This window comes from Marmota marmota, unplaced genomic scaffold, assembly GCF_001458135.2.
Source record: "Marmota marmota marmota unplaced genomic scaffold, marMar, whole genome shotgun sequence".
Classification (NCBI taxonomy): Eukaryota; Metazoa; Chordata; class Mammalia; order Rodentia; family Sciuridae; genus Marmota; species Marmota marmota.
The window spans coordinates 10,646,744-10,661,003 of record NW_026000005.1 but is presented as its reverse complement, the minus strand read 5'-3'; the positions used below and the strand labels follow the sequence as shown (position 1 = coordinate 10,661,003).

The 14,260-nt window shown below is 33.3% G+C and overlaps 1 protein-coding gene across 16 annotated transcripts in view; it reads right to left on the bottom strand.

The window, feature by feature from the left end:
• Pms1 (PMS1 homolog 1, mismatch repair system component) overlaps window positions 1-14,260 on the bottom strand; it is a 115,270-nt gene that overhangs the window by 98,029 nt on the left and 2,981 nt on the right. For 14 of the 16 annotated variants that reach the window (XM_015481148.2, XM_048808166.1, XM_048808168.1 and 11 more), the window contains exons 2-3: window positions 11,150-11,301; window positions 8,132-8,314 (exon numbers count right to left, since the gene is read on the bottom strand). In XM_015481148.2, the coding sequence (XP_015336634.1) occupies window positions 8,132-8,314; window positions 11,150-11,281 (315 nt within the window). In that variant the 5' untranslated portion in view covers window positions 11,282-11,301. Of the gene's footprint in view, window positions 1-8,131; window positions 8,315-11,149; window positions 11,304-14,260 lie in introns of those variants that run through there. The other 2 variants (XM_048808165.1, XM_048808167.1) reach the window with 2 other exon arrangements.

Below are 14,260 nucleotides of genomic sequence, written 5' to 3'. Positions count from 1 at the left end.
AAGTGATTATTCTTCTTCTTCCAAAATATATTCCATGGTTTAAAAGATGTATAATTTGAAGTAATTTCCTGACAACTAAGCTTAATCTTCCCTACTACATTCCAACTATAATGTATCCAACAGTAATTTCCTCTAGTAAAGTTTATTTAAAGGATAGAAAGCTTAGAGATTTTTGTTTCCTGTATTTTAATTATTCCAACAATTGCCCCTTTAAAAACAATCTAAGCCCTTCTCCAAAATGTCAAGGTCATCTGAATTCTATTTCTATTCTCCAAAGAGCTAGCCACCTGACCTAAAGTTGGTATCACTGAGCAAAGGCAGCCCTGGAACTCTCAGTTCCAGCACTAACTTTGCCAGTGGCTTCTAGACAGTCCTGAATAAATGATTACACTATCATCTTTGAGGGGAGGGTGATGATAAGATGAAGACGATGCTAATACTTTATAAGGTTACATGGGATTTTGCTTCAACCACTTCAAAGCACTTTATAAGATATTAAATCGTTCACCCTTTAAACATTCTTATTAAATATGAAAATACTCTCCAGTCTAAAAAATAAACTGAAGTGCTAAAATTTGAAATGGGTCTTTAGTGCTCATAATGTAGCATTTATGTTAAAATAAATGAAATATGATACATTTTGTAACAAAAAATTTTAAATTACAATTTGTAGGGCACTATGAAAATTTATTTAGATAGGAGATGCACTGCAATTCATTGGTAAAGACAGTGAAATAAAACACATATAAGCATGTTTCACAAATTCATGAAATACAGTGTGTTCCTCAGAGGAAGGAATTGTATTTCAAGAGTTCATTTCATCATATGACCCTATGTCCTGGGCAGGAAACCTTTTTTTGGACCAGGCACAGATTCAGAATGCATTAGCTGTGCAGAAACTAGCATTTGAACTTGCAGTAACTACATCATCAGGAGCATCTCTAATATTACAAACTATTACTGGTGATTCTTACTAGAGACTTGAGGAATTATACAAGTAAATCCAATGGTGTCAAGAAAAGAAAATAGAGTCAATATTTTTAAAAGAGGAGTTTTAGAAGTCTTTAGAGGACCTTATGGGTTATTAGCTATCAGTTATTAAAAACTCATTTAATATCAAGGAATTATAGTACTATTACAAAATTAGAATTACAGAAAAACCTTTAAATATGAGATAAGCAGTTTTTTCTCAGTATTTAGATAAAAAGTTCATTTTAAAACCAGAATATATATCCTGTTAATTCAAGCAAAAATCCTCTCTTGGAAAAAATTTATTTAAGGTAATTATCATAAAGCCATTTTGGGGGTTGACTCTTGTTTTATTTTTGTAGTACTGCGGATCACATCCAGGGCCTCATGAATGCCAGAGTAGGCAAGTGTTCCACCTGTAAGCCACACCCACAGGCCTGGGCTTACTTTTGGAATGAATACTTTGGCACAGAAAAATGAGTCTGAAAACTAAGATAACCAAGATGGGGTCTTGCCAAGTAGTCCAGGCTGGTATCAAACTTGTGATCCTCCTGCCTTAGCCTCAAAAGTGGCTGGGATTATAGATGTATACCACCACTACACCTGGTTGGTTTTACCCCTTTTAACAGAGTTCTATCACCTGTGAGGAGGCTGCATCAAAAAGTAAAATATTCCAAATGCTTCAAGCAGTTCTATGCCAGATAGGTACGGTGGCTCACACTTGTAATCCCAGCAATTTGGGAGGCTAAGGCAGGAGAATCACAAGTTCAAGACCAACCTCTACAACTGAGATCCTCAGCAACTTAGTGATATATATATATATATATACATATATATTTTTTTTTTTTTTCCATGTTTACCCTGACTAAATCTCTAACCACCATAGCTATAAAGGACATAGGGGCAGCCTACACTGAGAAAAAGGAACCAGGATCATTTGCTTCATCTAGAACCAGTAATGGTAGAGGTTTCTCTTTATTCCTTTACAGCTGTGAGGACCCACAAATAAGGAATCCCAACTCCTATCTTCCAAACAGTATGACTTAATGTCTCAGTCTGCCCCAATAAGCCACGGAGGCTTACCTTGATGTATAACAAAATCAAACTTACAGATCCTGTGCTATTCTGAATTTTAAAAAAACAAACTTCATGCAAAAAAATGAAGAACTTTGGTGAAAATTAGAATTTATCTATGAATGGCTATGAATTTTCAGAAAGAATTTCCCAAAAATATGGAGAAGTCTATGTAAACTTTGGATGATAAGGTGAAATACTACAGACAGATGAAGAGAATAAGCAAATCATCACCTGGATGATAAAGCTGTATACTGCTCTTCACATTGAAGTCCAAAGTAAAAATAACTTTCATTTGCATGATACGTGACAACAGTCAAGATAGTTTAATATGTAGTATTTTTTTTATCCTCAATTCATTATCCTTACTTTATCGATGGAGGAAAAAAATGACTGTATGAAAAGTTAGTCCATTTTATGCATTTGGCCAAATCTCTTATTCAAACACTTGGGATTTAGAATTAGAACTCTGATTCCTAGGTTCAGCTTGATCTGATTTTCAGAAAACAATGCAAAACTATTCTATTTCTTCCTAAAACAAAGGTATAAGTTAGTTTTCATTCAAAATCTAGTTCAAAAAATTAAACAAGTTTCTTAAACGTGGATAGAAAAGCATAATTTATATAATGTATTTATAATATTAACCTAAAAGGAGTATGTTTTATTATGTAAAAGGAAGAACATATACAAAAAAGTCCTTACAAAAATTTCTATGAACAGAAGTTTCACGACTTCCAGTTCATTCCAATCGTTATGCTAACAGTGAAGAATGACAAATATCTCAAAATTATTTTTCTATCAACCACAAATTTCAAGAAGTTATGCTTATTGATACGATTTAAAAAAAAATTAGCCAATTTGTGTCAGTAACTGAAACATTCATCATAGGTTACAGAAGAAGCAATTTAATTTTTAAATATTAATAGTTCACTCTGCAAATGTAAAAAGAAGTGCTTTACTCCTTTGGTCTGTTAAAGTCTGAAACTGGAAGTTATTTTAAAATTGATGAATTGGGAAAACTGCTTATTTTTGTCATGTATATAAATAAAGGATACAGAATTAGCAGGCTGGAGGTATAGTTCCATGGCAGAGCACTTGCTAACATGCACAAGTCCCTGGGTTTGACATCCACCATAGCAAAAAAGAAAACACAACAGAATTAGGTGCACTTCATATTTCTAGTTTTGCTGGGAGACTAACTTCATTTCCCTTTTTATAATTTAAAATATTAACATGTAAAATCATCTAAAAAAGTAAATTTAACAACTGAAATTCAAGTTGAGAGTCATTTAACAATATGACAAAACTATATACCAGTTATATATTATCAATCTATTGAACCTTGGATGGTTTACAAACATAAGACTTTAAAATTACCTAATTATCTACATCAAATAATTTAGTAGACAAAATAACCAAATCACTAATTTTTATTATGTAACTGTAATTCTATCTAGAAAATTTCAAAATAAACCAGAGCCTTTAAAATATTGAAAGTTCTGGGAAAACCTGGGCAACTTAGGAAGACCCTGTCTCAAAATAAAAAAAATAAAAAAGACTAGAGATGAAGATCAGTAGCAGACCCAGTACTGTACTAAACAAATAGAAATAAGCAATTTTTATACATGAAACCTTATTTCTTTCTGAATGACGAAGAATAGCAAGTTTAGAAAGTGAACATTTTCCCTCAAAAGGTTAAAACTTTTAAGTTTTAAACTTATAAGTCCCTTTCTAACCATGCTGGTAAGAAGGCAAGATCTCAGTTCTGAGAGGCATGAAATTGAAACTGTATTCTTAGCTTAGCCATGTAGATACTATGGGTCTCTGAATAGGTCACAATTTTCATGTTACGTTTATTTCACTGCACACAGCTTCTCTGAAATAAACTACCTAGCACAGCACCCTGCACATATAGGAGACAATCAAATGTTAGTTAAATGATTATTAGAGGATATTTTGAAGTTGTGGTACAAAGATTTGGCATTTGGCCTCACCACACCCCAGTTTCCTCATCAGTAATATAAAGACACTGAGCCAGAGAACACCTAAACTGTAGGTAGGCTTACCCATGAAGATTTGGGGACACAGATTAGTGAACAGATGTTTACTGAGGAGTACTCTGAGTGATCACTTGCGGGAACAGGGCAGAGCTATCCTGAACTGGAACCAAAATAGTTACTGGATGTAGGTTGCTCTGCATGACCTGGATAAGGTAACTCTCTTCAGTGAAGCAAGGGCAAACTCCAAAGGGAAATTCAGTTGTGAACACTCACTCAGTATTCTTTATAGTACCCAGTACTAAAGTTGGGGATCTGGGCAGTGCACTATGGTCTATTAGTCCTACCAGGGTCGCTTCCAATTATATCTTTCCTTTATCTTTCAGGTACAATCAAACCTAAATCATCATCAAAAAACTGTGACAAAATAATACATGCCTCAAGATTCCATTTATATCAAGTTCAAAAACAGGCAGAACTAATTTGTGTTTACAGAGGTCAGAATAGTGGATTCTTCTGAGATACTGACAGGGAGGGGACCTGAGAGAACTTTCTAGGGTGCTGATAACAACCTTTATCTTAATCTTGAGTATATATGCAAAAATTTACTGTGTGTGGCGCGCACACACACACACACACACACACACCTGTGTAGTTTCCTCAAAGATTTCAAAGAAAGAGAATTCTGTGAAATCCTATTAATATTTTTAAATATAAACAAATGTTTTGCACTGCAATGTGGAAACTGCAAATTTTCTTTAAAAACTTTAGTTTTCTATTATTGTGATACTTTGACAATTCTTTTATGATTCTAATGAGCAAAATTACTCTAAAAGTTATTATTCAATAACACTTTAATACCTCAAAAATAAGACAAAATTGATAAACACAGATGTCAAGTTGGCTTAAGTAATCACATACAAAAACAAGATAAAATGACTCATGGGCAAAACTTGCAAATCTGCTGTGTAAAATCAGAACTACAGTGAAAATCTGGATAAATTACACAGCTCATGTAAAACATATTTATAAAGACTAAGTGTAGTGCTGCCATCTAGCAGGCAAAATTGGTTATGTCTGATTTTGTCTCTGAAAGCGTAAATGTATCTTTTAGAATAAAACATAGATGTGCCAAATTATCTTTTCTAACAATACTCTACCAAAATAACACTTAAAAGATATCTGCCAGTTTTTACAACAGCTAAACTACATGTATATCAATATTTATGTTCTAAAATAGTCACAAGAAACTCAAACAACAGTACCAGTACTGGGAGGTTCAAAGAACCTCCATTTTAAAAACTAACTTTATGTACAAGACCCAGGGCTACAGGTTCCCATATAAGTTCTCTGATGAGAAAGATGGGCAATATGCAGATGTACCCTCCTCTTTTTTTTTTCTCCAAAATCTATTTGAAGGTTCAGTGAATTCTAAATAAAGCAAGTGTTAAGTAAGATAAAGAAGCACATGGTGTGCTAGATTTTGGGTAGAGGTTTTATGAGCACACTTAAGGATTTCTTATTTTATGGAAAACTGAACATCTGGCTGCCAACAAGGGACAGAACTTTGTCTACTATGCTACAACAGCCAAATCTCCCACTTAAACTGTACCATCTCTGACATTTTTCTGGTCTACTTAAGACAATACCTTATAGAGCCCCAAAGTCAAAGAGAAAGTGTATACCTAGCTAGGACCCTATTCACAAAAAATGGAGAAAACCTAAACTATGCCAGCACTTCAAAGGCAGAAGGCCAAAGAAAGGACCACATGAATCTGGAGAACACATCACTGCTGAGAAGATCAGGCTACTAAACACATGCCCAAAAACCAGAACAAAAGACAGCAACAATATGTCATGTCCATACCACTTTTCCTAAACAATAGTTATCAAACGCTATCATTTTACTACACATGGCCATTCTCATCTAAATAAGATATTTCATCTTAAACACAACTAGGCAAACCTCAAAAATTACACAAACAGACCCTCATAATCGCCCTGTCACCTTTACTGGCGTAAAGATACTGTCACACAATAAAACAGAGACCACCAGCCACAGAGTAACAGTATAGCATAAAGAAACTAGTAAAGTCAGGTAACCAAACACAAATAAGACACATAGAAATGCAGAGATCAAGGTTATAGAAAAGTTTTGCAACAAACTAGTTATAAAATCTGGGACAGAGGAAGTGTAATACAATTGGTATGATACAACTGAATGTGTCAGGCACTGAACTAAGGGGTTTGTAAACATTACAAAAACCTAACCAGCAGTCAGAAGAGTAAAGTTCTAGTATCCAATCTGCCCCTAGCTATCTATAGTTTAGAATAAGTTAATTCACACCTCTAGATTCAACCTCATTATCTGTAGTGACCAAAGTGGAACTTCCAGTGTGGGTTCCATAGAGCAACAAACAAACAAAAACACAGTAATATGAACTAGGAATGTAGCTCTACTGGTAGAATACTTGCCTGGCATGTATAAGGCCCTGGGTTCAATGCCCAGTACTGAAAAAACAAATAACAGTAATATGCTGCTTCTTTTTTTTTAGTATTTATTTTTTAGCTATAGGTGGACACAATACCTTTATTTTATTTTTATGTAGTGCTGACGATTGAACCCAGTGCCTCACGCATGCTAGGTGAACACTGTACCACTGAGCCACAACCCCAGCCCAGTAATATACTTCTTTTTTTTTTTTTTAAAGAGAGAGAGAGAGAGAGAGAGAGAGAGAGAGAGAATTTTAATATTTATTTTTTAGTTTTCGGTGGACACAACATCTTTGTTTGTATGTGGTGCTGAGGATCGAACCCGGGCCATGCGCATGCCAGGCGAGCGTGCTACCGCTTGAGCCACATCCCCAGCCCAATATTTTTTTTCTCTTTTTTTTTTTTTTAAAGAGAGAGGGAGAGAGAGAGAGAGAGAGAATTTCAATATTTATTTTTCAGTTATTGGCGGACACAACTTCTTTGTTTGTATGTGGTGCCGAGGATCGAACCCGGGCCGCACGCATGCCAGGCGAGCGCGCTACCACCTGAGCCACATCCCCAGCCCATATTCTTCTTAATAAGAGTTTCATGATGAAGGAGATGTAGGGAAAAGTACCATAAACTACTACTTTTAAAGATTCACATTGTGGGCTGGGGTTGTGTCAGCGGTAGAGCACTCACTTAGCACATGCAAAGCCTTGGGTTCAAACCTCAACACCACATAAAAACAAATAAATAAAATAAAGATATTGTGTCCAACTACAACTAAAAAATAAATATTAAAAAAAAGATTCACAATATGCTTTACTATGATAATGACTAAAAAATCCTATAGATAAGTATCTTTAATTTTTAAAATACATCTTTTCCAAGCCAAAGGGCTACTAAACATTTTCCTCTAGTAAGTATTAACATTGCAAAATACACAATGCTGTTCCTCAAAGAATATGGATAGAATTACCATGACACTGCAAACCCACTTCTATGTGTATACCCAAAAGATGTGAAGGCAGAAACTTGAACAAATGTTTGTACACCCATGTTAAGAGCAACATTATCCATAAAAGTCAAAAGGTGAAAGTAACCTAAGTATCCACCTACAGATGAATGGATATAAATGTGATATACACACAAAATTTTGATACATGTCACAATGTTCACAAACCTTGAAGACATTATCCTTGCAGACATTATTATATTATATTAGGTGAGACAAAAAAAGGACAAATACAGTATGATTCCATATATATAAGGTATCTGAACATTTAATTCATAGACAGAAAGCAAGATAGTGGTTATTAGAGGATGGGAAAAAGGAAAAGGGAATCATTCTTTAATGGGTACTGAGAATCAGTTTAGGATGATGAAAAATTCTGCAGATGGTAGTGTTGATGGGTATATAACAATGTGAATGTATTTGATGCTACTTAGCTGCACACTTAAAAATGCTTAAAATGGTAATACTTTATGTTAAATATACCTTAATATAAAATGTAAGAAGTTTTACATCTTTTCCAAGTACTGGATTAGATGTCTCTTAATTCTAATATTCTGTTATTATGTAATACTAAAATTGTCTATAATATAAATGACCTTACCTCAGCAACACAACAAATTGACCCCAAGGCTTCCCCACGAAAACCATAGGTTGTCAAATTTTCCAGATCTTCATGACTGTTTATTTTTGAGGTGTAGTACTTCACTGCCATTACAGGTGCATCAATAGCCTTGATACCCTCACCATTGTCTCGAACCTCAATTTTATCAAATCCATAGTTCTCCTACAAAGTTAAAAACACTTTTAATATATAAAAACATTAAACTGTGATCATATTTAGAAACAAACACAAATCAAATAATTTGGTCTTTTTGTTTTTTGGTACTGAGGCCAGAACTCAAGGGCTCTTTACCACTGAGCTACATCCCCAATCCTTTTTTTTAAGTTTTGAGACAGTCTTGCCAAATTGCTGCACAGTCTACCAAGTTGCCCAGGTTGGTCTGGAACAGGTCTGAGTGGTGGCACCCAGCTCATTCATTCACACTATGGAAAGAAGAATTTAAAGTCTTCAGTTCTACTAATTATGGTACATGAATAAATCCCTTGTTTTCTCTAGACTGAAATTGACTATAAAATAAAAGGACAGTCTGATCTTTAACGGTTCTTTGACTTGTTTCACTATCACGGGTATTTCTAATAAATTATGTTTAATAATCTATATTTATAAAAAACAAAAAACTCAGGTGATAAATAGGCAAATGAACTAAAGAGACATGTATGAAAAGAAGAAATATAAATAGCCAACAAATATATGATAAAATATTCAACATCTTTAGCAATGAGGGAAATGCAAATCAAAACTATGCTGAGATTTTATCTTAGTTAGATTTTATTCCAGTTAGAATGGCAATCATTAAAAATACAAATTACTACAAATGTGGACTAGAATGTGGAGGAAAAGGTATACTCATGCATTGTTGGTGGGACTGCAAATTAGTACAAACACTCTGGAAAGCAGTATAAAGAATCCTTACAAGACTAGAAATGAAAACACCTAGAGAGAAATAAGATATTTTTTTAAAAAGAGGATCTCATAAAAATAGAAAAGAGAAGAGTAGATTAGAAGAAAGGGATCAAGGCAGAGAGAAGAAGGATGGGAAAGGGAAGGAACTGTGGAATTCTACTAAATTATGGTATATACATATTAATATACACAATGAATTCCATTTTTATGCACAACTATAATGTATCAATTGAAAAAAAAGTTAATAGAAGAAAGACCAGTAAAGGAAAGAGATCAGGGAAAAGGGTAAGGGAAGGAAAGGGAAAGTACTGGTGATTGAAATGTAGCAAATTATGTTATATGAATTTGTAAATGTCAAAATGAATACCACAATTACTAACTATAATGAACAATTATTTTTCTTCCAGAGACAATTAAGAATAAAATACATGTTTTAGAGACAAAAAAAAAAAGAACACGATATTTGTTTACCTGCCTAAAATTGATTCTTAAGCAAAATCTGTCATATATAAAGATATAATCCTATTTGGTTATTATCAATTGTACTCTAATCAGACTAAGCTGATTATATGAAATGCTTAAGAAAAATAAATTGTCTTTTTTGGGTTTAACTTGATATACATTTTTTCATGTTTATAAAGTTAGGGTATTATTTAAAAACCCAATACAGGTTTGATGTAGAAGAGCAATTCTATAGCAGCATCAGTAGCAACTAGAAACTTGTTAGAAAGCTTATATAGTAGCATTAGCTTCAACTAGAAATTTGTTAGAAATGCAAATTCTCAAGCCCCTCCAAGAATCACAAGTCTCAGAAGTAGAGCCCGTTATCTAACAAATCTTCTAATTTAATCTGATTCACCCAAACACTGTGAGAACCACTAGTATAGAGGAAAGATATTGAATGAATCAGAAAGACTGAATTCCAATTTTAGCTCCATTACTATTTTTCAGAACATTTACTCTCTGGGCTGGGATTGTGGCTCAGTGGTAGAGCACTTGCCCAGCACTGGGTTTGATCCTCAGCACCACATTCAAAAATAAAGGTATTGTGTCCATCTATAACTAAAAAACTAAAAAACAGAACATTTACTATCTGTAAAATGGGTGTAGTAATAGTTTACCAATCTATTACTATTTATTTACCAATAAACAGTATTTATTTACCAATAAACAGTATTTATATTCAGGTTTTATAGATATATCATAGAATCTTATCTGATAAGATTAGATCTCTTTCAAACAATAAATCCTTTTCTACAATGAATTTGTGAATATGTCAAAATGAACACCACAATTACATAACTATAATGAACAATTATTTTTCTTCCAGAGACAATTAAAAACAGGATACATGTTTTAGAGACAAAAAAAAAAGAACAAGATATTTATTTACCTCCCTAAGATTGATTGTTAAGCAAAATCTGTCATATATAAAGTCATATAAAAAGATAAAATCCCTTTCCTATAATGTTGATATTATAATCAACATTATTTATAATGCCAAAATACTAGAAATAACACAAATATCCGATAATTAAGAGATTTTTAAAAAAGTATTCAAACATTCAAAGAAATTTATTTACTTTCCTAAAAAGTGCTAGGAACTGGCTAGTTATAAAGGACACAAAAATGAATAAAATATAGCTTACTACTATGAACTTGCAATTTAGAGTAGGGGAAATGAGCATGTAAACAATGCAAAAAATCATAACGAATGTTCTAAGGCATATTAATTTAATGATTTTAATATGCAGCACTTAAAATGCCAAAATTAAAGTAATAATGGGAATGGTTTTGAAACAAAATTAGGTGGGAAAATAAAATGCAAAGAGGAATATATGAAAGAAGTAAACAAGAATAACCAAAGAGAAATATTAGAAAATACTAACATTAAAATGATGTTTTAGGTGACTGAGTCCTGAAATACATGTTTTATTATAATTTCCTTCAGTGTTACTATATTATTGACTTGAATAAAAATTTAATTTTAGGAACTTGCTCTTAGGACAAATATCCTATGTGTAATTTGCTGGCACAAAGAAAGAAGAAAAGATCTACAAAGCTCCTTTCTTAGTATCTTTCAAGAAAACTCACCAGTTTCACATCTATGCTTGTAGCACCAGCATCCAAGGAGTTTTCAATGAGTTCTTTTACAACACTGACTACTGAAGTGATTATCTGAGAACTTGAAAGGAGACGAACTGTTGCTGCAGGCAACTGTTTCATTCTAATGCTTAGCAGAATAGCTAGAAGATAAAAATGCAAGTTATAAAAATAAGAATTGTTAAACAATACTAATAGAAGTAATAAAAATAACAATGATATAACAATAATAGTAATAACAGCTCACAGTTATTTAGCTTTACTGTATGCCAGGCTCTATTTAAAGCATATGCAGTATTAAATGATTTATTTCATACCAATACATTTTCTTTATTGGGAGGGTACCAGAGATTGAACCCAGAGGCACATAACCACTGAGCCATATCATCCCCAGTACTTTTTATATTTTGAGACCGGGTCTTGCTAAATTGCTTAGGATCTCACTAAATTGTTGAAGCTGGCTTTGAATTCTTGATCCTCCTGCCTTAGCCTCTCAAACCTCTAGGATTATAGGTGTGCATCACCATGCCCAGCTTATACCAATACACTCTGAAATAGGTGTTATTCAATCATCTGCATTTTATACTACTACTGAAGCATAGAGAAGAAAACTTGTACAAGGTCATTTAATTAAGAGGCATAGCTGAGACTTAAATACAGGCAAGTCATTCAAAACTTCCTCTATTGATAGGTAATCTTATTACCTCTTATAAATAAATGACCAAACTGGGTGCAGTGGCACATACCTGTAATCCCAGTGTCTCAGGAGGCTGAGGTAGGAGGATCGAAAATTCAAAGCCAGCTTAGCAATAGCGATGCGCTAAGCAACTCAGTGCGACACTGTCTCTAAAATATAAAATAGGACTGGGGATATGGCTCAGTGCTTAAGTGCCCCCGAGTTCAATCCCTAGTACCCACCCACCCCCCCAAAATGACCAAAGCAGTTTCAAAAACCTAAGCAGAAATCATTTTATTTTTTATGTGGAGGGACTTGAGCCATTTTCAATACTAATAGAAAATGGGATTGTACTCTCAGTGGTGAGGAAAAAGATGGATTTTATAGTTCTCCTTAAATTGTCACTTCTGTAGCACTTTTAGCATAACATATTTAGCTTTTCTAAGGTATTCTCTTCTATTACTTTATTTCATTTGTTGGTCTTGGTATTAATTGCATCTAAGTGCCCTGAAAGCAGGAGATCATAGTTTGCAACATTTCCAACTGTGAAGTTAAAGCTGTTGTTCATAATCATCCCCAAATGAGTCCTAAATATCAGAAGACAAGATATTTGTTTTACATTGTTTCTTACAGAAATAAATATTAATGGATCATGAAAATGCAGTATTAACTGAAATCCCTTTGCCTTTTTTTTCCTATTGCTTTTCAGGCTGCTTGACTATTCTGAAAGGAAATAAGAAATGCTATTTAATCTTTGATTAAAATAATCCTACATCTGCTTTCTATATCTTTACCCCTATGGATACCTATGTACATGATCAGATACAGACAAATATACATTGAAACATAGATAGTCATAGATGTAGACATATAGAATAGGGCAAAATTGACCCCTTATCCTAAATAAAAGACAAGACAGGCTTATTATACTTTTATTATAAGTTCATAATTTCTTACTGGCATGGGGAATAAAAAGGTACCTATGCTCTTTCCCTCACTGCTACTTTCTATTCTAACTCACAAATACCTGCTCCAAGAGCTGTTTAAAATCTTCATGTAATTTTTGCAACACATGGATTAAAAAAAAAAAATCCACATTATGAGCAAATTGTTTTTCTTATTTTTCCCAGCATTTTGTGTTGCTGTAATTGCTATCTACATTTCTCTTTTTCTCTGCTATTACCACTATTCCCATATAAATATAAATTTGGCAATGATATTCCCAAATAAATATTAGAGAATCACTGGGTCTTATTGTTGTTGTTGCTGTTGTTTTTTTTGTTTGTTTGTTTTCTTTTGTTTTGTGTTTTAGGTTGACAGAGGTTAAAAAGAAAAGCCTGAGTGATTAAGTGACTGGGCCTAGTGATTTCTTATAAGTTAGAAATTTTTATTTCCTTAAGTGTCTATATATCAAATATGCCCTGGTTCATACTCATTACAAATCACTGAAGGCACACTGGAATCATGGAGACAAATGTGTTCTGAAAAGATTTCTTAAATGTAAATATTTGGTAAATCACACTATGGTAATAAATGAAGAAAGAGAACAGCAATTGTGCTATAATGAGTATAATGTATGATCTGCCTGGCTAGAAATGAGTAAGTGGTCCTGTCACTTTGCAATGTGAGAATTACAGTCAATCACATAGTTTAACAGCAGTTTAATTTAAACATGATTTCTCACCCATATATGTTAAAGACTTAATGCCTTTTTAACCAGTGAGCTTTTTTGGAGTTAGGCTGTCTAGGATTACCATTAATCTGAACTAGTCAGATCCCATATATGTCAGATAGCTACCATAACTACCCTCCACATTACTCTGCCTAAAACATCATTCTAATCATTTGGCAGCACAAAGCTGATAAGAGATAAAGCTCAAATCTTGTGTTGGAATCCAAGATCCATTATATGCTGATACTACATGCAGATCCATGTTTTAGCTATAAAACCCTTTGCTCATACAAACAAAACACCTCAAAAATCTTTAATGGAAATTCCATATTTAAAACATGCAGGGAGGGAGCTTTGCTCCTGCCTTACTGCCTAATTTCAGAAAAAAAAAAAAAAAAATATATGGGAAAATAAATACTAGCTTGACAACATCCAACTTCTCCAAAGAGTTAAGGTTTTTCTTAGATCAAAAAAAAAAAAAAGGAGATGAAGGAACCCTAGTATTTTCTTAATTTAGCATGACTAGATACATGCTCATATGATGATTTGATTCTAAGGAATCTAGTTCCAAACAAAATAGCAATGAAAAAAAAATCCATTTAAAATTCCTTCTCAGGCAATGTAAGATAAATAAGCCACATAAAGGAAGAATGTAAAATAAGTATCAGTAACTCAACAAAAAATGGAGTATAGGCATTATAACAGCAAGATTTTAAGAGATGTATGTCTGGGAAAAAAGGTAACATATTGGGTT